Source organism: Opisthocomus hoazin, chromosome 3 (genome assembly GCF_030867145.1).
Source record: "Opisthocomus hoazin isolate bOpiHoa1 chromosome 3, bOpiHoa1.hap1, whole genome shotgun sequence".
In the NCBI taxonomy this organism is placed as follows: domain Eukaryota; kingdom Metazoa; phylum Chordata; class Aves; order Opisthocomiformes; family Opisthocomidae; genus Opisthocomus; species Opisthocomus hoazin.
Window position 1 is genome coordinate 45,444,948 of NC_134416.1, and position 27,561 is coordinate 45,472,508.

The following is a 27,561-nucleotide window of genomic DNA, read 5'->3' on the forward strand; positions in this document are numbered from 1 at the left end:
CATCAGGGGAGGTTTAGATAAGATATTAGGAAAATGTCTTTACTGACAGTGGCCAGGCACTGGAACAGGCTGCCCAAGGAGGCGGTTGAGTCTCCATCCCTGGAGGTGTTTAAAAAACGTGTAGATGTGGCACTTTGGGACATGGTTTAGTAGGCATGGTGCTGCTGGGCAGATGGTTGGACTTGATGATCTTAGAGGTCTTTTCCAACCTATTATTCTATGATTCTTTTCTGCTTGGAAAAGTGCCCATAAGCCACTCATGCCCTCCAAGCCCCGAGAGGGAGTGGAGAGTCGGGCTCCCTCTGCCCTCCCTGAAGCCTGCACAAGCATCCAAAGGGCTCCAAGAAGAGGGTGGACGCACATACCTTTGGTTACCGAGACAAACCTCCAGTCAGATGGTTTCCTCAGAATATCTTTGTAACAAAGAGGGCTGTCAAGGAGGAAAAAAATGAAACAAGTAACAAAAACGAGAGGTTAGAGCCCTGCCACCAGCCACAAACACGCCCCGCTCTCACCCTGTGCTCCAAGAAGCTGGACTACTCACAGTGAGAAACGTATGGACTTCCAGCCTACACAGAAAACCTGAAAAGGTCTTTTCCCAGTGAGCACGGAGGCAGAGAAGTGAACTGGGGCTAACCTCTGGTGGTGTACCCAACTGTCTAGTTCCACCTTACATTCAGATGCTTTTGTTTCTCAAGTGCAGACAGCAGTTCTCCACACACAACAGCTTTCAGGCTATTCTTTTTGACCCCCCGAACGCTCGAAACCGGAGCAAGTACAGAAGCAGCACACATTAGAGCTACAAAGAAATCCTGAACTCCCCTTCGACTGGTTCAACTTGAACCTTGCAAGACTGCATTTTATAAAGATCTTTGTTCCTACACTGACAGCCACTCTCCGATTAGAATTCTGTCAAAACTATTATAAAACATTTATTGACAGTAACAATAAACAGAACATTTTTTTTGTAAAACAACATTAAAGCGGAAAATGGCTTTAGGTCATTTTTGACCAGCCAGCTGTACAAAAGCTTAAGCAAAGCAGCAGTCAAGGAGGCTGGGTTTGGAAGAATCCACACCGAGTTCAGTTCAGGAGATGTCATGCCTTATTAGATCACCAAAATAAGCTGTAATTGTCTTCAGTTTATTATTGAGGAAATTTTGTTCTATTTCAACTTTCCCTCCTGGCCCTGCTAAGGAAGCCACCTGAAAAACAAAGAACAAAAGGCGAATCAACCAACGCACGGGAAAAGAGGTGAAACCCCAAACCTTTTACTCAGAAGAAATACCACATAAACCACATCTTTGCTCTGTTAATACTGGTGACAATGTGCCTTGCCACCTAACGCCTCTGGTCCTCTTTCCACGTCTCCTATTACTCACAGACTTGGTTTGTGGCTTTCTTGTGTCTGAAAAATCCCCCTCACCCCAAGCCATGAAAATAAGAGGACTTCAGGACTAGAGATCAGCAGGCATCATTTCACCTGCTGTGCTGAGGCCAGAGATGCTCGGCTCTGGTTTGCAGGGCACCTGGCATTTGAAACACCCAGTTGCAGCAACAGCAAGCTGCAAACTGCGATCAGTAGGTGTCAAAAGCCCAAGTTTTGGGGGAAGAGAAAAAACAAATCCTGAAAATTAGGAAGCATTAAGGTTGTGCTGGGGGGGGATGGCGGAACTCAAAACCCAAACAGACAGAGAAGTTCACAAGAGACAGTTACAGTTTTTTGTTGTTGTTATTGCAACCAAAATAATATCTGCTGCGTGCAGCGGCGTCTCAGGCCTCGCGGAGGGTGAGGCTGTGGGCAGCTGAGCAACTGCAGGCAGGGAGAGCCCGTCAGGCAGCACGGGCCCCGGCTCGCGTGTTTGCGATCGCCGGAGTGAGAACCTCACCGTTCACGCTCTGCTGACCGAGCCTGGCGCACACCTTTCACACTTAATGATTACAGACGGACAGCGCCTTGCAGCGGACGTTGGACTGGAGCACGCAACGCTCTCTTCTCTCCTGTTCCTACTCACGCTGCCCAGCACAGCCCCTCCGGGGGACAACAGCCACACAGGTGACCGATCTCTCACCAGGACACACTGCACAGACAGCAGGACGAGAAGAACACCAAAACTGAGCCTTGACTGCTCCACCCTCCCCGTGGACCCCGAGGACCTGTGCTGTGGTGGGGGTCCCTGCTCCACGGCCAGTTCTGCTCCGTGCTGGTGTTTTCCCTGCCTGCCGCAGGAAATGTATTTCCATACTCCCCAATGCAGGGAAACTTCCCAGGCAGACAAAGTGATCAAGGTCTACAAGCCTGCAGCAGACTTTAACTGATCTTTAAACCAAGCAGTCTGTGATGTTAGCAGCTGAAACTTAAAGTTCAGGTTGCATTATTAACACTCCTAAACTCCTCTGAGACTTCACTCTGTAGCGTAGGTTTAAATATAAACATGCTGAACTTCCTCTGCTTCACTTGTAAGTAAAAAACCAGCCTACTATCAGGAGGAAATAACAGATTAATCTAAACTATACTTTGAACCTTTATTGACTTGCCCAGAAAATTACCACACCTATCTAAATCAAGCATTTACTTTTCTGTTTTGGGGTTTTTTTTTTCCTCCCCTTTCATTCTTTTGTTTCTGCAGACAAAACCAAATGCGTGAGCTTCATCCTTCAATTTAATGGTAACAGGAAAAAAATCTCCACGTTCTTGTCAAAGAGGAACCTGCCACTTAAGTAAAAAAGCAGAAGCTGGCTGACTTACAAATAGCACAAGAATCTGAAATTGGCAAGGGATCAGGAATGTTAATTTTACAACTTATCTTTTCGTACTTGAAATCCTAAAAGCAGTTAACATTGTGGAGTGATCTGTGGTTTTTTTCTAGGAAGACGTTAAGTTTGTACTTTTAATTTATTGTGAATAAAAGCTGTAATGTCCCTTCCAAAAAACGTTAGAGGCTTTGCACATTACAGCTGCTGTTGTTTAAATATTCTAAAATATTAATTAGATTCGTCAACTTGATATAAAAATACTGAAATTACAGTGTCGGGGCTATGTACTCCTGCTTTCAGGGCACAATTTGTGTCACTACCACATCTAAGCATGACTAATGCATTGATATTGAACACAACTGTTTAGTAAATATTTCTCTTAGAAAGTAAAGCAAAATGCTTCATCGGCATCACAGGTAAATGCTGCTCCTCCACTCCGGGGTGGCATCCACCGAAGGACACCTGAGAAGTTACATAGGCTACGTCTAGTCTCTAAGTGTTAAAACCAGGATAACTAAGGCTAACTTCAAACAACTACTAGAAGTACTTGATAAACCAAACGGTGACAAAGATCTAATGATCTTACGGGCGTAAGCTCTGTAGGGACGGATCCAGCACTGTGCGCTCCTCAACCCTCCCCATATTCAGAGGAGAGAAACACAAATCCTTTGTGACAATGCTTATTTGTAAATTGCTGAAGGTTGCAAATTTAATTAGGTAGGAGTTGCCAAGTTCTCCTTGGAAGAGCTCGGTCAGCCCTGACGGCTTAACAAGGGAAAGCTGTCACACACCAGGCTCCAGAAAGGTGTCAGCTTGGGGGAGGGATGCCCTCTAAAAATAACAGCAGATTGAGGAACGGAGCTTTAAGAAAAACAAAGGTGCTCACCCAGCTTTAGAAATACTAATGCTTATCTCCTGTTTTTGAGGTGAACAACAACGGTGAGTACGGAAAGGCTTAGCTTCTCTACAAAATTCGACGAGTCTAACATTTGTTTATTTTGCATTTTTCTGTGCAAGCACCAAGGTTCTCTGCTGGCGATTCTCCTCATCCTGGTTTGTTCTTTAGCCCAAACGCACGTACTCCGGGGGTGGGGGGACAGATATTGCCTCCTTTAATGCGGCAGGTAATTCTGCATGTGTCACGCACCTCCCGGGCCAGGGGCAAAGGATGCAGCTTCACTTAATGCCTCCCTGCATCCCCCTCACCTGGATGCTTCCTCCTTCGGCTCAGTGACTGCTGATGGAAAGGGTCCACAGCTACAGACATAGCCACAGAGCATTAAAAACGGAGCCAGGAGCTTTGGTCTCAGGTTTAAAATAAGGGCATCAGAAAAGAAATATGAAAAGGGAAACAAACATGGAAGATTACTTCAGGAGCACAAGTTGCTTAAGGTGCAAACTTGCTTTATATTGTTCAGGTATATTTTTGAACTCAATGATTTTCCTGCTGGCCTTGCAGGCTTTTTTTAATCACACTGAAATTCTTTTAGTAAAGTAACTTCCTATCTGTTCCAGCCACCAACTAAGTTTACTATGGACAAAAAGCTCTATTGTCATTTGTTTCCCTCCAAGAAACTTTTCTAGTGTACGAGAAATAAAAGCTTTTTGGCTTAACAGGCAGTCACACTATGATTCGTTTTATTTTATAGAACCCTAGTAAAAAGAGGAACCCTGCCCCTCCCCCCACCAACCAACCTAAAGGCTAGAGGAAAATAAACCCCAACCCACTTGAAAAAAAACCACAATGGTATTTTTTACAGTGAATGTAATAAAATGCTCTCAGGCAGCATATTTCAAAACGTACAGATCTGCAGGTGAATTATGCCACTGCCACAGCGGTGCTGCCACCCTTTGACAGGCTAAAGGTTTTATTTTTTTTTTAAAACTTGCAGTGGGCAAACTATAATTCAGTATGGAAGTGCTACAACCCTTAGGAAGACTGAAGTTTGGCGTATGCTGGGGGTATCCTCTGGCTTTATCTTCTATCAAGGACAGAGATCAGATGTGAATTTGAAGTGGGCCTCTTAAAAGCTGTTGTTGTTAACATGATGGCCACAGCTGAAGTGTACGCAATCACGTCCACTTAGAAACCATCAGCCTGCAAAACACATCAACCCATAGTCTTTTACCTGCCAACTCCCCTGATACACAAGCATCTTAAAAATACAATCAAATTAATCCGAGTTCATCTCCTGGCTTCTCACTCCCTGCTTTGCTCATTGCTGTATTTACTCCCAAATAAACATGACATTACTTGGCAGGTCCCATTTGGCCAGGTCTCCAGTCTGAAAGCACAGCTAAATGAAAGGGGCCAGCGGTTGTTTTACTAGTCAGCCTTCCATCAAATTTCTTGATTCACAGAGGTTACCATATATTCTTTTATTAAACTGATCTCTCTGGCATGATTTTGTGTTCTCTGAATGACACTAGACAGAATTAAAATAAATAAATAAGTTTTACCCATCTTTACACTCCCTTCATTGACCAGTCATTTGTAACAACTGCACTTTCAAAAACAGGAACACAGCAAACACCGTCCCATCCAGGCACCAGCCCTGCAGAAAGAACGAGGCTTCGCTGTCTAACTCCAGATTATCTCAAAATTGACAATGAAGATGAGGTGGGAATAAAGGCAAGAAAAAAAGTGCCCATATGAGGAGTATTCTTTGTATGACTATCCAGGTCAAGAGCACTTTGCTTAATTCTGGGCTCAGGGAAATCACTCTACACACTAGACAAGGAACAAAAGGCAATTTGTACCTTCTGGCAGTATTTGGAATATTAGCCAGGTCTGAGACACCAACATTTAGGCCAGCAAAAGTTCCAACAGCAGTGAAATTTCACTAAATTAGGCACAGCTATCACAAACAACTAAAAAACCAAACACCCGCCTCCAAAATCCAAAAAACCCACAAAACCTGGAATCTACCCAATTTATAAAGTTTTACACCACTCCTCAAATCTTCAGACAGTAAAGGCGCACACACAGTTTGCAATACAGAAACAGGAAGAGGTCTGAAAAGTGACTGTTTAAAAAAAAAAGAAAAAAATTCTCAGCAGTGCATAAAGACCAACGTAAACCTTTCCCTGCTTCTCCCCCCATTTCAGTTTTTAAAAAGATAGTATCTTGAGTGAATAAAAGCAGATTGTAAGAGCTTCCTAGTGGGGACTGTGTTACTAACCTAAACACCAAGCAGACTGACGGTAGGTCAGCTCACGACGGACAGAACTACAACTGGCTGGTAATACATAAATCACTAGCTAGTTTCAGTGGAGAGAGGCTGCCAGGCTGCATTATGATCCCAGGTTATCTAGTTCCAGCCAACCAGTAGGAATTATGTGGGAGAATACCATAAATGATATAGATATTACACATGTGCCTGCGAACACCTTGCTAGCATCTGTTACTTCCCACCGGATCTCCCACGTGTATGCGAAATGTCACCCCGCGCCCGCCACAGCTGCTTTCACGCAGCGCATCCTCCCCGCACCGCTGCTGTCGCACCCTCAGCAGCCCAGCCACCGCCCGGTGCTCCTCCAGCGGGCCCATGCTCCTCGACAGCCGCACCGGCTGCCCCTCTCAGCAAGGCTCAGAGGACACAAGCGTTTTTGAAAGCTTTTTCATCCATCAACGAAGCGTTCACGGAGAACGTAGGCTGCAGTGCTACAGTCTTGGCTATATGTTCAAAAAACACAGCCTTGACTGAAAGTTAAAAGACAGAACCAGATTTTCCTTTGCACAGGCTTCAGTTCAAACCCTTGAGGTGCTCTCTAAAGTTTTAAGGAGAGGGGAAAAACTCCTGCAGACACAGAGCAGTAAGTTATCTGTAGCCATCTAAAAAAACCCAAACCATCAACCTGACAATGTTTTGCCTGTCATACCTTTCTGCTCATAATTTTAAACAAAAGTATCATGTTTGGTCTGTCAAATTTACGGAATTATGGTTGACGTGGACAGCAATCAACAATTAACAGTTCTCTTAATGATAAAGTTTATGATAGCAATTTACTCCAATACTTTATGAAGTACAAAACTTTGTACATGGTTTGATGAAGAAATAATACGCAAAAATGGTTAAAGAATATTATTATTTGACATGCATTACCCAAAAAGCAGCACTGCTCCTCTCTCTCTGTTACCCTACACTATTGTAAGGCGCAAAAACATCTGGCTGAAAAAGGGGACATTTTGCAGAAGTTTAATAGCAACTCTAACAGGAAAAGCCATTATTTTCAATAAATAAAACAGTTCCTGCTTATGAAACCAGAACTATATTAACACTGGATTGTGAAGTAGACTAAAATTTTGAAGAAGGGCTGCTTTTTCAGTCATTCCACTTTTTAAAAGTTCTTGACACATTTTTTTTTTTTTTTAAATTAGATCTTTTCTCATACCCCATACCACCAAGCAGCCTGCTAGTGCAAGAACTGTAGAGAAAGTCAATAAAGTCCATGATGCGACTTCACAACGTGGTGGCTATAACCCACTGAGCAGAGCCACAGTGCCATAGCCCTTCTAGCGATCTACACTTAAGCTTCAACTCACCTACACAGAGAGGAAGGACACTGACAAACCTTTCTCAAATTGCGTTGTTTTTTCTTTTGTCACAGGCTGGCTCTTGGGTAGACCAAAATTTTTCTAACTCAAAAAGACAACTCTCCAGTTGAATAATCAGGCATTTTACTCTCAGAACCACCTTCAACTAGCAAAGTCACTTGTATTCTGTCTTAAGAGCAGACCAATATTATTCTAATACATTTGCTTGCTCTACTATGAGGGTCATAAAGATTGAAATGTTGTCTGAAAACTGGCCTCTATTTTCCTGCTGTTTTGATATAACAACACGCGACCCAAAATTAAAACTTGCACTAGTGTATGCTTGAGATGTTACATTTACAGCAGCTAAAAATAAGAAAGACTTAAAGACAGCCCCATGGTAAACAGATATACGTCTAAGATCGTCTTTTCGCTAAAAGAGAAAAATGTGTTTCTGAACTAAACCTTCACCTGTAAATTTGTACAATATGACTGTCTTCAAAGAACGGTGAAGAAGTTTAGGACAATCACTAAGGCACAACACCGTATCCTGAGCAGTTAACCATCCACGGTCAGGATTAAGTAATAAACTCCCGATTCCTCAGTACTGTCTCTCAAACTTGGCTAGGCTGGTAAAATGCTGATGTGGTCATGTGTCTCATAACACACCAGGTCACCAACATTTTAGGCTCATCAGTTTACTGGGGGAGCCTGACTCCACTGTGACCACCGGTGAGAGAATGATACCTCAACGGCAGTGCTCACCCAAGAAGAGTCAAGAGCACCACTGTGCTGGTATGTCAACACTTGCGAGGATATGTTCTGGTATCTTACGTAACTGAGTATTCCTTCTGCAACGAGGTGAAAAGAAGCTATCCCACCATTAAGAATAAGGTCCTACAGCAACAAATCCCATGTTCCTCCTCATTTGCTGCAAATATTAAGATATAGAAGTATTATCTGGTACAGAAAACAGAAACAGCCCAAGAGATTGGGCTCCCTGGGATGAGTCCTGGTCCCTGAGGTGAGCACACACTTCCCACTCCACACAATGAGGCAGAGCTCGCTAAACACTTCACAAACAACATTTAATCATTCTGTCTCAACAAGCTTGCTTCTCAAGTCACTCTTGGAGGTCTCTGTTACATTTTGCTGGAGTATTAAGACCTAAATGTAGTATCTCCTGCAGATCTCATCTTTCTTCCCCTTGATCTGGCAGAAATGAACCAGCCAGGAAGGGGAAGGATGCTGGGGAAGGTTGAGCATTCCCCGACTGCAGGTTCCCTGCTGCCACTAGAGTCAATCAGCAGCAGAGCAAGAGGAAGAAATTTATTTTCATCCAAATCCCCAAGGCATGCATATTCACTCTCGCTCTCTCTTTTTTTTTTTTTAAATAGTATCAGCTCAAATTAGTACCATTAATTCTTCTCATAGAAGGCAAGAACAGTTTTCAACTACCCAAGTAGGTATCAAGTGTTTTCACTTCATTTGTTGGGGTATATTTTTGATTTAAGTACGCAAGCCTATGTGAAACAGTGATTTCTAATTCTTTCCTACTTTGTGGGAATTCTAAGTAGGTCAAACTTTTTGCTTTGCTTTTCAAAAACATCACTGGCAGCCAAATACAAATTTAGCCCCCCAGAACTGAAGCAGTATTAATATACTTCTGACTGATAACTCTCCCTCTTTTTTCTTTAAGGGATGTGAAAAAAACTTGAAGCAAGAAAAGACTCAGATGTAAAGATGCTGCAAAGAGATGGGTACCAACACGGCTATCACACATGAGCTACATAACAGGCACTATTAATAAAACAATATATTTTTTATGTATGTGCACACACATATACATAACAATTCTTGATCATTCCTTAACTAGAAAGAATATTTCGAAAGATAGATTCGACCTAAAAATGGACCTGTGTACACTAGAAACTTTGTTACAAGTAAATGCTTGTAAACAAGCAGATTTGATGCAATTAAGGGAAATGTTTCACATTTCTTGTAAACGCATGACCGTATTCCACTGGTTCGCTGCTCCCTCTTGAGGCAGAAGTACAGAAGTTCGTTTCTCCTCTTCCACCTGAACTCTGTGATTGTGAGAGAATTCAACAAACTCTATCTCTACAAGGCTAACTCCACACAGAAAAGGTCGTGCCTGCAGACATAGTAAGCACTGTTTTTGCAATAAAACCCCGTGGAACAAGGCTGGATGTCTTGTCTATCAATAAGGCAATGAAAACCAAGTCCGACACAGCTAGGACAAGGTCGGCTACCACCTGCTTCCATACCAGCAGCAGGATCTCTATTCTATGTTATCTATCTAACTGTAAAAAGAAGCATGTATTTTCCACTAAATTTGCGCCACCTTAACTAAAGGTTAAACAGTATTTTTATTGTAAGGTTGCTTCTAACTGCTGGGCATTTATTTCCATTTCTGCTTGAGATCCACTGTCAGACAAGCAAACTTGCACAGATACAAGGGCTTACAGTCAGTATAAACATCTTCATGGAGGTTTGTAATGGCAATTATGTCAGCTTCTAAATCAATTTTAATTCACAAAGCACAAAATCACACCTCGGTTGTAGATTCAAGCCAGTCAATGAGAGACAAGAGGCAGAGTACTTAAGTTTTAACAACTGCCACCTTACATGTTAAGCATGTTAGACCACTACTCTAGGAGCTAAGCAATCTCCAAAAGCCTTACATATGTATATGAGCATACAGAGTTAATTTCTGAGGACACAGAAGAGGCAAATCTTATATGCCTGAGCAACATCATCGCAAATCAAACTTAGGTTTTAAATTTTCATTCAAATCTAAGGCATCAGATAATCTGTGAAGCAAATACTGCCTTATCTGAATTATTCAGTTTTCAGGTATTAATCTCCTGCAAAAAATGTTTAAGATTTACTTCATCAAGCTTTTATAGGCCCCTAGAGTTGATGGACTACATTCACAAGCCAAGCTACATCATTACACCCTAGCAGTGGTGTCCACAGGCCCTTGCCAAGGCAGCTGTTCCAGCAGAAGCCACCCTATCTGGTCCATGAGAAAAGTAGATGGATGAGAACTGTGGGCAAAATCATGAGCAAATTGAGCAGACAACTGTCTCCACTAACCATTAAGGAACTTCAATGATAAATCTTCTTTTTTTCTGGAGATTCATGGCCCTAGAAGTGCAGTGGCAGTAAATTCAGAAATTTCATTCTTAAATACAGGCAGAGATGATGGCAGCCAAACCCGTAACTGGTCTCCTATGGACCAGAATATCCACTAAGGTAACATTTGGGACGGTCATGTTTGACACACCTCTTTGACACAAGATTAAGACTACATTTCCCTAAACAGCGGGCTAGATGCTCGTTCTCTTTCCCTGCTTGCAGATCATCAACCTTTAGGGTTGTTGTTTTTTTTTTTCTTACACTGGCACAATCTATTTAACTAAAATCTCTAATACAAAAAAAACCCCACACCAGTGAAACAAATTGTGTGTTTATCAAGTCAGTGATGCATCCAACTACCTAATCACTGCAATGCAAGCAGCCCGTATGGAACCAGACACTTGTGTGGGCAGTATCAGTACCATCTCTGATGGCACGACATTTGTCTCTGATCTACTCATCAGTGATAGTAGCGATTGCAGGCTGTACAGTGATTTCATGTAATTCCTTCATAAACAGAAAGCCATAAAAGTGTAGGACTCAGCTAGTAAGAGCTGATTAAAATATTTTCTTTTTCTTTTATAATGATGTATCTGTCTGGCACTCAAGAAATCTGCTGGCTTTGGATCTTCTATAAGAACCTCCAATCTGTTGCATTATGAAGGAACAATATAAAAATCATGGAAATAATCTACTACTCCCATTTCTAAATATATCAACAGGACTGCAAACACACAAATCACTTAACATAACGTTCAACCTTAAAACAACCCCCCCCGCCTCGCATTCAGCTGAACAGACGTAAAAGTCTTAAGTTTGTGCTTATAATACTTATATTTTAAGCCAGCTGAGCTTTTTGCAATTACCAAGCCCTTATCCAGTAACACACCTGGTCAATGTCAGCATTTCGAGGTAGAAAATACACAATATTGTTGGTGATCTTCTTGGAGAGCCTGAAAATTTCAAATGTAGAAGCCAGTAAAGGAAAAAACAAGAATGTGGCAGAAGGAGTTGCTTTATATTCATTCATTTTGAAAGTATGTCCCAAATTCTGTTATCATGCAATTATAGTTAAGTCTTCTGGGTGTATAGATACTTTTCTGAAAGCAGAAATTAGTATTGTCTAAATGCAGAAACTACTTCATCATTACTGCCCTAGAAAGCAGGAAAAAAAAAAACCCAACCCAAACACACACCTCACTTTGTAAGAAAATTTAACTGAACTACAGAGAAGTGTTTGATAAATTTGAATGTAGTTTTAGCTAGTACATTGATTTGATATTTGTTTTCTAATCCACTTCGTGGATTATCTCTCACATATGCAGACAAAGATTTCCTTACTCTTACGAATATGGCTACATTTTAGCCAAAAATGAAACAACTGAGATAAATTTTGGGGGAAAAAAACCCCACACTTCGTATTTGATGACACTATTTTGCTAATAGCTTCCCAGATGAACAAGTGCCCAATACCACTGTTAATAAATTAGTAAGGAATTTTATACATTAATTAAAAGGGTTAATATCTTGCTTGCACTCTTCTGTGATTTACCAAGTCATAGGCAGGTGCCATACTTTCATAAATCAATTAAAAAGTGGAATTAATGACGAAGTCATAGCTCATGTAACTAACTATTACCTATATATACACACACCACATGGCTATTTGACTATTTCAGGGTATCTTAACATAATAATATAAAGGAGTTAAAACTGCTGAATTAGTGCTTTAAGTTAAGAAGCTACTATGACTCTTTAAAGGATTTTTTACTTTTCAGAATAACTCTTTAAGACCTTTTTTTAGAATAAAAAATTATAATAAAAATATTCAATTTTAGCTGGTCAGTCATACAGCTGAGGTTGGGGAAGGAGGACTAAACAAATGCAGCGCATCTGGAACTTCAAGCTGCTGGTCATATCATCCCCAGTCAGCCCACTGGACACGCAAAGCCTCTATCATGAGAGGGAGGAGAAGAAAATGAGAAAACCACTCATAAATGACTGAAAATCCCAACAACGCATAGGTTTGAAAGGATATCCATCTGGGCAAATCATGGTTTGGATATTGAAGATTTCGGCAGTGGCATAGTCAGGCCCGCCCCAGGGCGGGCTGAGGAACACAACATCTGCTTGCAGGTCAGCAGCCAGCACCATGAAGTCTCCGCACACGAATTCTATCTGATCCGCCACGCCGTACACCTCAGCGTTGTTGCGCGCCAGACTGAGCTTCTCCGGATCAATATCAATAGCGATCACTGCAAACGAAAGAGAGCAAACGCACAGGTCGACGTGAACCGAGAATGCCACCTGATCACCAAAACAATGCTTCAGAAGGAAGGTGTTCTTCTGCAGCCACCACTCACATCTATAGTCTACCGTGGTGCGGCAACTACTTCAGTTTTGTAGGTTACAGTAGACGTGAAGCTACAGTTCCTAAGAGGGGAAGTAACTGCCCTCGCGTGGCAGAGATTCCACCAAGAGGAGAACTGCTGCATTTACAAACCAGCGAGGGAAGCCACGCAGCCAAGACTGGCAAGGCTCAGCTGCTGTTGCAACGCTGCGAAGCTTTAGCTTTTGGCAGTCGTACATTTACTACCATGACAATCCTCTACCTGAGCTCAAGTAGCAGACAGGTAAGGCTGTTCGCCTAAGAGAGGAAGTCCTCCTTGCTTTGGTCTTGGCAGGAGCCTGACAGCTTAAACAGTGTCAATTAGAAACTTGCTCTTCTCCTGTGTTCAACATTTATCTGTGGCTGATCACACTGTACTGAAAATTCAGTTTAAAAAAATACAACACCCAATACAGCACAAAAGATGATACAAGGGCAGTACATAATCACAGAAATAAGACTTTCGCCAGGAAATACAAAAAGCTAAGTGAAATTTAGAAAATATTTATAGAACGGATCATAGACTACCAAATTTCATGCAGCAGAAAACTATCATTTGTCTTGCTCAGAAATTACTCAGAAGCATTAGATGAGCTGGTATAATACCAGAGTGTTTGATGAGTAGAGGAATAATAGCAAGTAGTCAATGTTTTTACAGAAAGCACTCTCCATGTTTCACTGCAATTTCATTAGCTGGCAACAGGAACTCAGACTAATATTAAGTTATTATCACTTTTCTGTATTTGGTTCTGCTGCACCTGCAGGTGATCCCATTCAAGTGTTTTAAGTACTATTTGCACATAACCTGCTTTGAGTACACAAACTCGGTGTAACCAGTGGGAAAAGCAGCAGCTTTGTCGGCGTCTCTGCAGGTTGGCACTGCAGACGGAACTCAGCCTTTACCAGCAATCTTCAGAGCATCCGACAGGCTAATTACTACGCCATGTAAAAATAACTTCAGTACAACACAAACCCAGCTCTGACTTAAAATAGAAAAGCAGTTTTATAGTCCTTTTTAAAAACAGAAAACTCATAAGGTGAGTGTGATGAAGCAAAAAAAGCTTCTGTTGCTTCAGAAGCACTGGAAAAAAACATAAACCAGTGAACAAAGTGCACACCCAAATTTTTAGGGAAAAAGATTGAAGAAACAAAATAAGATGCTACATACACCACCTGCTTACCTCTTTTTGAGGTCAACGCAAACTGAATAGCGTTTCCTCCAACCCCGCAGAATGCATCCACTATGATATCGCAGTTGAATGACTCACTAACGCGGACAGCAATATGCTCAGCTATTTTCTCAGGAGTAACAGAAAACCAGCCTTCTGCAAATGAAAGGGGAGAAGTGTGTTTTTGCCTCTTCTTTCAAGGTCACCCAAATCAAAAACAACCAACCAATCCCCCCACACAACTGAAGGTTTAGCATTAATCCCAACAATTTTGGCTTAGCGCACTCAACCAGGAAATACAGGCTTTGAAGACGATAAACTCTGGTCAGTCTAGCGATTCGCTAAGCAAACAAAGCCTCGCTGAAGCAAACAGATATGCCTGAAGCTCAGTAAATGCTTTGTTGAACTTGGTGCTGAGGATTCTGGCTTACAAAGGACAAGTCCACCGAGACAGCTACGAAAAACTTTGTACATTGTGATTATACTCTGTAACAAATAAAATCAGAAACATATTCTCTCTTACCTGACAGCAATGTCTGGTCTGCATAATAATCTATGTGTTTATGTGGGAGAGCATTAGAAGTGAAAGGCTTATAAAACCAACAAGCCCAAGATACAAAAAGCAGTAATCCTTATTCCTCCTTTACCTATAAATTTATGATTTGGAAGTGGTTTCCATGCAAATATGAAAAAAAGTAACTTCTAAAGAGACTGCTGAAAGTCAGAACAAAACAGAACAAGACTGGATCCATCAGCATATTTGGAAGTTCCAAAAAATAAATTTTATAAAATATAGAAATAGAAAAATGTCATTGAGTTTCTGAAAAAGCCCTGTCCCAGCATAATTTGAGTACAGTATGATCTTTGGCAAAGATCAGGACCAATGCAAACAGGGGTGTCCCACGCTAGAAGCTCTACTGAGGTCCAAGACTTCTGTTTGCCTGCCTGCTGGGGATGGAATTTATCCAGAGATGCAAACGCACACTCAGTAATGCTCCTAAGAAAATCAGTAAGAACCTGCAAGAAGGGCCACAGGTTTGGATACATCTTATACCACCAAAGTCAGCATACTGCGTACTTTGTGCTAAACACACCTCTGTCTAGTTTAATTCCCTCGTCAAACCGAGAGAACAGCCGGTAGCGTTGCGCCCAGTACTTGGCCAGCTCCGGATCTGCAGCAATCTCGGCAGGTATCGCTCCCAGCGCAATTTTATTCCTTCTTCTCCTTTTTTTCTCCTTCTTCTTTTTCTCCTTCATCTTTTCATCTACAGCTGAAAGACACTGCAAAAGTTAATAATCACTGTTCTTGGAGGCTAGGAATGTAATCGGTAGGGTAGGTGAGAGTCAAGATATAAGATGCTCATGTTTAACAACACTGATGAATGTCCTTTATTACTGTTTGCCAGATTACGCAGATCAGTGGTTTAAGTTAAAAAAGAGCATCCTGTATTTCAAGGGAATACTGACAGGTATCAGTCACAGTCCTAAAAATCATAACACTTCACCCATTATTCCAGAGCCTTAACAGGCTAGTTGTCATCTTCTATGAATTCTATATAGTAAGTAATCAAGTGGATTAGAGACCAACTTCATGTCCTTATATAAATAAGGAATAAGAACCAATCTAGACAAGAGTTTTACAGTAGAAATGTATCATAACTGAATTACTATAGGAAGGATTAAACTATATGTAGAAACCTGAATAATCCTGTTTTCCTTTGTTTACAGTGTTAAATAGAAGAGTTTATAATACATATAATTCCACCCCCCGCCCCCCCCCCCCCCCCGAAAATAATTTTAACACACACATGCTTCCCAAAACTCAGCACTGCACATCCGAGAACCCAAAACGTGACGGTCTGTGCATCCACCTGAAGTTAATCACCCTCATCCTTACAGAGGCAAAAGGGTCTGAATTAGGAGACCTGTTAGATCATGCCTAGGACCAACAATGACTGTTTATCTGTAACGAAATCCTGCCAATATTAAATACAAGACCTGGGATTCCGGTGCTCCAGAAATAAGCTGCTTCCACCAGGGCAGCTCTCAACCAGCCTCATTACCCCTTGGACCTAATAAGCCTTTCTGAATAAACAGAACAAGTAAATACCACACAGCGCTGTAATTTGGGAAGGCAGTACGAAGCCCGCTGCCAATCCATTCCCAGTCTGTAGGAAACTGACGTACCTTGGCCGACGTCCTCCGTCTCTGCCCGGAGATAATCGGGAACATCCAGTGGGACCAGCTGCCGCCCGCAGCCGCGCTCCTGCCTCCCTGCATCCTGGCCATCGGAGCCACTCGCTGCCGCGTCCTGCGCTTCCTCTGCAATGTCGCTGCCCCCAGGTTCTGCCACGGCTGCAATGGAGGATGGAGGCTTTTGCTCTTCAGCGTTCAGCGCGGCAGCAGCACCGTCCTCATCCTCCTCCGAGGAGCTGTTCCTGGGGGATGACAGCTCTGCTGTCTCCTGCGGGGAGCCCGTCGGGGGTGCGGCTGACTCCCCAGGTTCTCTGACCTGCTTCAGGAACACTTCCACCTGCGAGTGTCAATTCGATTAGAAGGTGCTGCCAACCAGCTGCCCAGAGCTCAGCATCACGTCCGTCCAAGGCGCAGACGCCTGTCCCGACTCTGAACTGTACTGGCCTCAGATGCCAACGGCCAAGCGTTCGATCAAAAATTATAGCAACGGGCCTGCAGTTCAACGCAGTATGTGCAGCCACCACCAGAAAACAGTGTTTTGCACTCGGGTGTTACAGAATGCCAAGCACCCCAGATGAAGGCAAAGTAACATTTAAAATTTGAAGTAACAGATTTTAAGGAGACTTGACATGAAAAAAAAAAATCTACAATGAATAAGTTTTTCTACTTATTGCTAACTTCTGATTTACAGAAAAAAAATATATTTAAGCATGAAGTAACACGTGAAAATAAATGCACGTAGAACTATAAGCAAAAATGTTGATATAAATTAATAAGAATATGGAGTTTCACAAAATACACTAACCTATACAAACGTTTTTCTCTCACTGCTGAAATGCCAGCACTAACCATGCATGCCCTCGCATGCATTTTAAAACCAGAGATACTTCTGGTAATGATAGATACCTACACACAACTCTAAAGGAATGATGCACCCAGATGTTAGGAAAGACTTCCACATAACTTCACCATTAAGCTCACATTCCTTTTGACAGATTGCCAAGAGCCCAGCAATGCCCTTCCATATCCACCCTAACCTAACTATTCTTCATCTAAGCAAGGGGGAGGAAAAAAAAAAAAAAATAAAGAGCAGTGCACTGACACTTAAAAAACACCACCTACTCTGGGAATTTATTTTTTCATTTTAATAATTCAACAACAGATAAGGAAGGAGATAAGTCTATGCATTACAGCAACACTAACAATTAAACTTACCTTCTTCAAGGTTTTACTTTTTTTGCAAGATGTTTCAGATCCCTCTGTAAAGAAGATGTGTGTGTTTTTGCTCTTCCTTGGTTTACGCATATCCAAGAATTTGGACTTGAGTTTTGCTTTTTTCTCCAAGTACTGCACACTTCGGTGGGTGAAATCTGGAATTCCACCATACCTGAAATTAAAAAAAAAAAAAAAAAAGAAAAAAGAAAGAAAAAAAAAGAAAAAAACAAGAAAAAAAAGAAAAAAAGAAAAAGAAAAAAAGAAATAAAAGAGAAAAAAGGGAAAAAAAGAAAAAAAAAGAAAAAAAAAGAAAAAAGAAAAAAAGAAAAAAAAAAAGAAAAAAGAAGGACTTAGTTGGCCAATTTCCAATCTGGAAGCTTCAACACAAATGTTGATGTCTACAGAAGATGATTTAAACTATACTATTTATTTATGAGACATTTGCTCCACTCTTGAAATATATGTCACTGGATGTACCTGTAAAACAACATACCTTCATGAAAATTTTAAAATATTTTTATTTGAAAATGTTTACTCAAATTAATTTTAGACTTTTTTTTTTTCTAATAGGTTTATAACTTTAAGTGGAAATAATTTCCCAGAGCAGCCTGAAAAATACGAAATAAAAAGTTATCTTGATTAGTAGAATAAAACATCTTTTTGGTGGCTGTATAAAAAACCAACAACCTCCAGAACAGCTACTTTTGTCTCCTGGCAAATGCAATTAAAAAAAAAAAAAAAGAGGAAATATGGTCAATTCACTTAAATAGTTTTTATAAAAGTAGAAGAGAGATTGTCAACTACAAAACACACTACTCTGAAACATACATATATATATATATAAATATGTGTTTGTGTGTACCAAACAACTTGCATCATGGAGAAGGCCTAGACCTAAGCTGCAGTCCACCTGTGCCCTATGATGTTGCTTCTGTAGCACTGATCACTTTCTCTTCAGGTTCTATGACCAACAATGAAATTTCACTGATCACTACCCTGGCAACGCTTTATTAATACATCAGCATTTCACCAGTATAACATGACCTCATTTCCAATATGATATCGCTATAAATTTTGATGTAAGGTCACAGGACTCCAAAGTGAGAGGACCACTCCTTGTCAGCGTCTTTAAGCATCCCTGATCTAAGCAGCTGACCAGCCATTTAACATTATTCACTCAAACGCAATTACCTTATGAGTTACACTTCCATTTCAAAGCACTTTTCTTGTTCTTTAAATAGTTTCTGTAACTTTGCATCTCTCTCTCTAGCCAAATGATGACAATTTTATTAAGACCAGAGACTAACTTTAAGAATCATCTTCAAAAGTTTAACAAAATGGGAATGGAGATGAATGGTCTGTTTGAATAATAATGAGAGCGCTGGCTTGCTATGAATAAACCCTGAGTTCCTCATGAGCAATTACTTTTGTCCTGTGCCACACTTGAAACCCAAAACAGAGCAGGTTTCCTCAGGATCTTCCACTGGGTTCTCATCCACGTCCAGTTCATGGCTGGGAAAAAATGCAGATAAGAGAAAGTTACTTACTGTAAAAAACACTCTTATTTTACAGATATACCCCTAAGAAACTCATGTATTGAAAACATCTGAATGTACTCTTCAGTAAGTTCTTCCACACACTGCTGAAACCAAGCAAGGCAGGTAACACCAGTTTATTCATATGCATGAGCACATACTTTATTTTTTTCTTTTTACACAATTCTAGGGACATATGTCCTTCTGTTGGGGTTATAGTATTCCAATTATTCCAAATTATCTCTTAAAATCTTTAGTATCAAGCCCTACATGGCACTGATGAAGATAGTGTTTGCTCACCCTATTTCCAAATTAACTTAATCATGTTTTCTAAATTATTATCTATTATTAATGTCATAGCAACAGCAAAATATTAGAACAAAACCAAAACACATCACTAGCAGATAATAATTCTATTCATCCCTCCACCTTTGAGTTTTTATATTTATTAGAAAGGAAAAGCCATCCTATCATCTTCAAGGCTATAAATCTTTGAGAAAAAAGACTGCGACAAGGCAGAGATTAGCTATTTTAAGACTGTCATAGCACTGAGCACTTTACTGGCAGCATACAACTCAGTTAAACAATACAAATTATTTGCTATCATTCCTGCATCACCTACACTAATCAGGCCTAGATAGCAAGTCATCCTATTCGATTTAACAATCTTCTATACTTCAGTATCACAAGAATAGTACTGTCACCTTGCACTGTCATCAAGGGCATACGTTGTTTACATAAAGCAATGGAAGACGTGACATACCACTGCTTGTTGCCAGGTAAAGTGATAAGCAGTGATGGAAGACTATGTGGCTTTGTACCGAAGTTTTAACTCACAATCTCAATCAAACAGTTACTATAAATCAGGAGGCTTCTGGACCTGGGTTTCTTGAGAAAAAAGTGCGTCTTAATTTCATGACTTGCCTTCTCTTGACTTTGGCATGTCTGTATTCAGGAGGCTCTTCATCCTCATCTTCATCGTGGTTACGAAGCAGCAACTGTTCTTTGTCATTTGAATTCGAGCTACATGACCCCTGTGAACCTAAAAATAGATAGATGAGTTCATATTTTCCTTCTGCATAAACTGATTCCTTATCTTCCTGTCCCCAGAGTATGGCTGCAGCTACGGTTAGGTTGTCTGACATATCTGAAGCTGACAATTAAGGCACAAGTGCCAATCACATGTATCTTTACCTGTCTTTGTTAGAGGGACAACATACCAACACAAGCTTCCAGTACTAGTTATACTGTAGAGTTAATAGACTTAAGCAGGACCAACTTGAAATTATCTCAGCTCTCCAAGAAAAATAAAATGCCTACAAGGTACAAATTCAAAAGTTGCTCCCTGGAAATTCTGTTTCCATTTCATAGCTATGCAAAGATATTCACACACATTTAATAAGAGATGATTCCAACACTCCTCTCCTTTCTTGTTGGAAACGAGATTTTCCTTTCCCCTCTCCTATTCCAACTGTACTGTAGTATCACGATGGGACCACATCTGCTTCTTCCTTCCTTAGAAAGCCACTAGCAGCAGACTCAAAGGTTTCCCACCAAACTGAAGTCCCGAGCTGCTGACACTTAACTCACATGCTTCATCCCTCCTGTTCAGCAGGAGAAACCATACCACAGTCAGGAAAGACATAACACGGCTGCTTACGGCAAACGCTGGCAGGAAGAACAGGCAGGCAAACAAGATGGCTCTCTCCTTTCTCTGCACATTGAACTGGTTGGCAAAAAAGTCTCCAGCCTGCTCTCGCATCTCTCTCACAGAAGCTCCTCCAGCAGTGTGAGGCACAGCCACTGGCTTGCACCACGCAACTACGTGACCTGGCACTTTCACTTGTTAGCACTAGCTGTGAACGTATGAATTTGGGATTGTGAAGATGACTGCAGGTCACTGCCTAACTGACAACTTAATGATGGAACAGACTTCTGGAAGACTTCTAGTCCACAGTAACAGTACAACAAAGTAAGAATTTATTTTCAGGTATGGTGCTTTTAGACGGAAGGCACACACACACCGCCCCCCTCCAGAACTGAAGAACTATTTTTTTTCCTCAAAAACCTGTTCTTAAAATTTGTCAGATTCATGGGAACATCAACCTGAGTTTTCATTCATTTTAGACTATCACTGAAAAAGGACACATCAGCAGAATGAGACAGCTGCAATACCAATACTAAGATAAATAAATGCACACTAACAGTGCTCTCTCACCACTTTCTGTAGTGCATTTGAAGATATATGAAGTACACGTTCTGTTAAAATCACTTCTGGTTGAAGAACACATTCAATATACACATTAGAGAAGAGAGAGATCACCCAGAGAAGCAGAGGGAAGAAAAAGGAATCAAGTGTGCAATCATTCCACAAAATACTTGATCGGCTTTTTAAAAATCGCGTCATACAGACACGCTCTTGTTTCTTATATACAACCACCTAGAGAAATTCTTGTAGAATCTGTTTTAGCTGATTTTGTATTACCTGACTGGTTAATACTTTTATTTTCACAAGAAGCACTCCTTTTCCTGGCTCCTCCATCACAGGGCTCCTTCTGGCTTTCGCTGTCAGATGAACTCTGCTCCTGGGGACCTCGGTGGGTTACTGTTATAGCTGCCTTGTCCTGCTCCACTTCCTCCAAACTCAGATTTAAACTACAAATCCCAGAGATTATTTCACTGTGGGGCTCAGCACTTGAAGGGAGTGTTTCCTCACTTCTGGTGTTCGAGGGAGACAGGTCCAAGCTCAGCACTTCACTTGGACTAACCAAGTCCATTTTTCCCGAAAGATCCGTCTCCTGGGTAACCCCGTTAGCTTCCACCTTGTCACTGTGTGAGCTCTCAGTAGCCCACCCTTGACTCGTCCAGTACTGAAACTGTTCCCAGTAATACCAGTACAGTTCGTTATAATGCTGCTCCCACTCTTCCTTGGTGTCTGGACTATTCCAAGGCTCAGAGGCTGTTGTGGCCTCAGATGATGAGACCTCTTGATGCTTCTCCAGCCAGCTTTGCCAAAGAAGGCCCTCTCCGTACTCACTCCAGTACTTCTCCCATTTTTCTCTAAGTTCACTGGGTAAAGCCTCATTGGCAAGACTTTCTGAACTTTCACAGTTCCCTTCACTTACATCCTGAGGTTTGCCGCTGTTCCCACTTTGCTCTGGAGCTAGGGCAGGCTCACCAGAAATGGACTGGATATGATCACCACGAGCTTGATCCTGGCATTCCTGCCCCATTTTATCCTCATGTTTTTGCTGTAACTCTTTTTTCTTCTTCTTTTTCTTTTTCATAATCTTCATGTTACTTCTCTTTCTATAATGTTCTGTTGCCTAAAATATAGTGGAAAAACATACTTAGAAGTCCACAATCTATACGCAGTCTTTCCTTTTCCTCTCCCCAAGCACATTTTTGTTTCTGTTCTAACCCTCCCTCTCACTGCAGCTCCACTGCTGGTTTTCTCCCCACAAACGGCTGTGGGATTTATGGGTCTGATAGGCCCCTGCTGCATAACCTTGGCTGACTTTCAGAGAAAGCTGTGAGAAAGAACTGTGAGAAAGTCTATAGAAAGACACACAAGAAAAAAGGCAGCATTACAGACAGAAGTGGGGCTGCTGAGAGGGGCGTCATTAGCAGCTCCAGGATTCAGAAGGAAAGACCTCAACATGAAACACTACAAAATCCTAAAGGGAGGTTGGTCAGGAGCTGAGAGGTCACTGGGCTGAGATCAACAGCAAACCAGTATCTCAGTAACACCAAGGACCTGTTTTAGGGGGCTGGGGAGGTTGACTCTTACTGTCACCTGGTATCTGCCTGGCCAGCAAACACTGCTCAGGTGTCTTATCCGGGTAGTGAACATACAACGCTCAGCCTAACAGAATGTTAAGTCCTTGCCATCTTTGGGTGCTTTAAACAAAAAAAGCATCGCTTTATACTCGTAAGCTCTGTAAATCCTGCAGCTGAATCTCTGTACATCTGAAGACACTGACCCAAAAGAGGGGTGTAATACTCTTCCCATCTCACACTGATGTCCAAGTTGGCCAACAGAAACACACGGAAATAGCCTCCTCTCCAGCAGGTGGCCCTTTCATTTGTGCAATAGAACTATTTCATTTGTTACAACTAACTCAGACTACTGCAGTTGTCTAGTGGAACAGAAGACAGAAACCCGTTACTGAAAGGAAACACTAAGGCAAGTTGTTGGTTTCATCAAATACAACTCCCCTTGTTTCAGTGGGGCTTCCTGTGCTTACAGATATAAACAAGATAAAAGCATCCAAGAAAAGCAAGTTTTCCATCAGATAAATCTGCCGATTTTTTTCCATAAACTTCCAAATTAAGTTTGACAGGTAAACAGGCAGCGGCGACGAGGGACTATAACTCACACAGGCAAAAGACTGCAAACGTACAGATACTACTCCAAATGTCCCATCAGCTCCAAACGCTAATTTTGTTGCATCGACAAACACATAAGGTAGACTACAAAGAAGCTAGGTTCAGAGAATCTTTCATCCACATCCCTCACAATGTCATGTTAATACACACAGTGCAAAACACGATGGTTACTAGTAATCTAGTAAAAAACATCCATTATTTTCTCATTCAACTTATTTGCAGCATTACTACTTAGCAACAAAAATTGCATGTATAGTTTGGGCTTGAAGTTGGATGCCTGTAAGGTCTGTTTACCTGCCACCAATTAAAATCATGTACAAGTCTGTCCTATTTACTTACAAATTAACCAGGTCAGAACCATGGAGTGCTCTGCACAAAAGTACTCTCTCACTGTCAGGGAGCTCTGTATTCCATACAGCAGACAATGTGGATATCCCACTGTCTTTTTCTCATATGTGAACAACTTCAGTCTTCCTCTAAAGCCCAGATGCTCCCTATGGGAAGCAGAGCACCCAAGCCTCACTCCTGACCTTTGGAACAGCCTGGCTTTATCAGCTGCAAGGGGGATCTGAAAAACTAGCTTTTTATATTAGTATCTAAAGCTAAACAGTTAAAGCAGACAGTGTGAACACACGTGCTCAGACTGGAGTGTACTAGTTGCCCCGACGCAGAGCATCAATGTTACCATGGCTGTTTTAAACTAGCTGTCTCTAGCACCAAGAGGAATATAGATATGGAAGCATAAAGCACAGCTGGACCCTGTTCAGTCAAACTGGCACGCAGATTTTACAAACTGCTGTGTGTTGTTACAAGTAGGAGAGACAGGCAGCTCAAAGCCAGCTCAGACACATTTCCATGAACTGCAGTCTCAAAAATAACCGAGGACCAGACATGCCCCCATGACTGTAAACACAAGAGTAAACAGAACAAATAAAGCAATTAAAGATTTACCACAAAGTCCCTGTGGGCTGACTGCCCACCAAACTGAAGAGGCAATCCCATACTCTTCATAAGCTCAGCCTCCGAGTCTAGTTCAACTTCTTCCAGGTCGAAAGCACAATTAGTATCCACCTTTAATGTCACATTACGACAACGGTTCTCCTCCTCGGATGCTTGTTCCTCCCCTATTAACAAAATATATTAAGTGAATACAGTCTGGTTCCTATACCTCAAAGCAACAGATTGGCATACAAAAACCAGCAGAATTGCCTCTTAAGCTTCCTTTCCCATCCAAGATTTTCATCGTAAGCATCTTATTTCCCGCACAGCCATCAGCAGGAACCAAAATCTAACCTCGACAGCCAAAACACTGCACTGGGCCTCGCTGGGATGGAGTTAACTTTCCTCATAGCAGCCCATATGGCCCTGTGTTTTGGACCTGTAGCTAAAACAGTGCGACTAACACATCGAGGTTTTGGCTCTTGCTGAGCAGCGCTTGCACAGCATCATAACTTTCTCTTTTCCCCAGTCCGTGCTCCCCAGCGCGTAGGCTGGGGTGGGAAAGAGATCGGGAGGGGACACAGCTGGGACTGCCGACCCAGACCGGCTGAAGGGATAGTCGACATTGTATAACGTGGCACTCAGCAATAAAAACTGGGGTAGAGGGTGCGGGTGCTTAGGGTCAACCCACCACAAACATTCGCCTCAATAACTTGCAGAGAAAACTACAACAAAACCCAGCAAACAACAGGAAAGTAGCATTAGGAAAAGAAAATTCTTTACAGGATTTCTTTTGTGCATGTATCAGAGCAAGCTTAAAATACAAGAAACTGCTGGTTTTGTTACAAATCTTTCAAAAACACACCAACAAAGATAATATGATTTTACAAAAATGTAATGTGTGAACTACAGAACGTCACTATCACAGAAATAACTGATCAACTATTGAAACATTGCTTGTGCATCTTAACAAATTTTTAAGCAATGTCATATGTATATAAAATGACAAATACTACTGAGTGTATATTGATGGAACTTCCAAAAGCTCTTGATAAAACTGAAAAATTTAACTTTTTTTTTTTTGGTCAGGATCTATTTACTGCCAAACTGTCACACAGCACAAGTCTTCTGTTTTTAACAGATTACTCTCACCACAGTTCAGTCATGTATACATAAAACCACGGTTTACATTCTCCTTCTTCACTCCACTCACACTGCCCCCACCTAACCTGTGCTATTTATTCTCAGCTTCCATGGACGTTCTTTTCTGTTCAGACTCCTTCCTTTCATATCAAGCTATTATATGATGCTGGAGCTAGCAAGACAGCAATGGAAAAATCAGATACCAAATGAATTATGTTCAGATAGGCATGTGTGCGGAATTTGGGAGGACAGAGCAAGGGACCGGTGGTGAATTTGCCAGAGCATGCATGGTGATTATTCCTGAAATACAAGCAAGCAGGGAGAGACTTACTCCTCCAGTCCTTCTCTTAACATTTCTCAAGTACATGCAAGCCATAACTTCCCCCCATCAGGGCTATTCCTTCTTCTCTACTTCTGGCCCAGCAGATTAATCATCAGCAGCTAATGTCCTAGGCTGGGGCAGAGGCAGCAGGACAGTACTACTCCCAGGCAAATATCTATGATTTGCCTGACTCCCAGGCAAACACCTATGATAGTTATATAATTAATTTTGAGCTAGGGAAGCTGAAATTACGATTTGAGGGCAGGTCAGGCACTTGTGGGCTAATATGCTCTGTGCACCAAGTAGAGATTACGTGAGCTGCTAAGTCTCTGCAAACAGGAATAAGCATCACACCTGGTTGGACATAGACTTCCACATCAAGACTGCAGTAATTTGAAAGTTATGCAAGTGCTAAATTATTACTCACACCCACCCCCATAACAAAAGCACTGAAAAATAAGTCAGAAAGAAGAACAAAACTATGGGTTAGCAGTTATACAGCCTTCCTGTGCTTTAAATGACCACACATAATCCACTTTAACTGCACATCATGTTGCACCATACATTTCATTACCTTACCTGTACTGTCATTGTCATCTTTAACATAAAATCCTTTTAATCCCAGTTTATATAATTTTCGATCTCTGTAAAAATGAAGAGAGACATGTATGCAGAAGGTCATCATTAAAACAGACTTTTTTCTTACAGTAAAAACAGTCATTCAGCAGAACAACCTCCCCACAAACCTGGGAGAGTCCCCATCACGAGAGGTTTTAAGGTGCCATCGAGCAGGGTGCCAGACAACCTCACCGAGGCTCTCCTTCCCTCAGAACGCTGGCCCAGGTGATCATAGAATGGTTTGGAAGGGACCTTAAAGATCATCTAGTTCCAACCCCCCTGCCATGAGCAGGGACATCTTCCACTTGACCAGGTTGCTCAGAGCTCCATCCAACGTGGCCTTGAACACTTCCAGGGAGGGGGCATCCATAGCTTCTCTGGGCAATCTGTGTCACCACCCTCATGGTGAAGAATTTCTTCCTAATATCTAATCTAGATCTGCCCTCTTTTAGTTTACAGCCGTTCCCCCTTGTCCTATCACTACACACTCTCGTGAGAAGTCCCTCTCCATCCCCTTCAGGCACTGAAAGGCTGCTGTAAGGTCACCCCGGAGCCTTCTCTGCTCCAGGCTGAGCAGCCCCAACTCCATCAGCCTGATGATCTCTGGGGCTCCTTCCCCACCCGGGCTGCTCTGCGGTCCCAACGGCAGCAAGCACAGAAAAACACGGAAAAGGCAGCACTTTGAAGGCCGACGTGAAAAGCCTACACGGGAGGTGCCCAGAAAACGTCGCAGCTACGCAGAATTCACACCCGGGAATTTAACTGCCTGCCCACAAAAACGTTCTGCTCAGGCGGGTGGAATTTAGAGTCTCCAGCCCGAAAATACAAATATTTCAGTCCTCCCCCCCCGGCTCCTCCTCGCTGGGCCCCGGAGGCTCCCGCTCGGGGCAAGGGGACGCGAGGCCCCGCCGGAGCCCCCGCCGCGGCAGGGCCGGCCCGCTCCGGCGAGGGCCCCCCGCGGGAGCCGGCGTTCGAGTGGGCCCCCCCCGCAGCAACCCCCCGCGGCCACGGGGGACGCGGCCGCCACTCACTCGACGAAGGCGCGGGAGCAGAGGCAGAGGATGCTGCGGGCCGCCCCCGCCCGCAGCAGCAGCTCCGCCACCAGCTGCCCCCGCGGGTCCTGCACCATCCCGCCGGGAAGACCCACGCCGCCGCACGGCCCCGCCGCCCGCTTCCTTCCGCCGGAACTG

General features: G+C 42.3%; 1 protein-coding gene across 2 annotated transcripts; it reads right to left on the reverse strand.

Moving 5' to 3' along the window:
* Positions 1-919: 919 nt before the first annotated feature.
* On the reverse strand, positions 920-27,540 carry TGS1 (trimethylguanosine synthase 1). 2 transcript variants are annotated; one of them, XM_075416135.1, is made up of 13 exons: positions 27,403-27,540; positions 26,333-26,397; positions 24,301-24,473; positions 21,446-22,286; positions 19,885-20,002; positions 18,851-18,937; positions 17,426-17,597; positions 16,202-16,547; positions 15,109-15,285; positions 14,027-14,170; positions 12,493-12,711; positions 11,346-11,422; positions 920-1,205 (listed from the first exon to the last, which is right to left on the reverse strand). In XM_075416135.1, the coding sequence occupies exons 1-13, from the start codon at positions 27,498-27,500 to the stop codon at positions 1,089-1,091; spliced, it is 2,634 nt and encodes an 877-aa protein (XP_075272250.1). In that variant the 5' UTR covers positions 27,501-27,540; the 3' UTR covers positions 920-1,088. The 2 variants fall into 2 exon arrangements, with proteins under 2 accessions (XP_075272250.1, XP_075272251.1); XM_075416136.1 differs by lacking the exon at positions 27,403-27,540 and adding an exon at positions 26,500-26,576.
* Between the last annotated feature and the right edge of the window lie 21 nt (positions 27,541-27,561).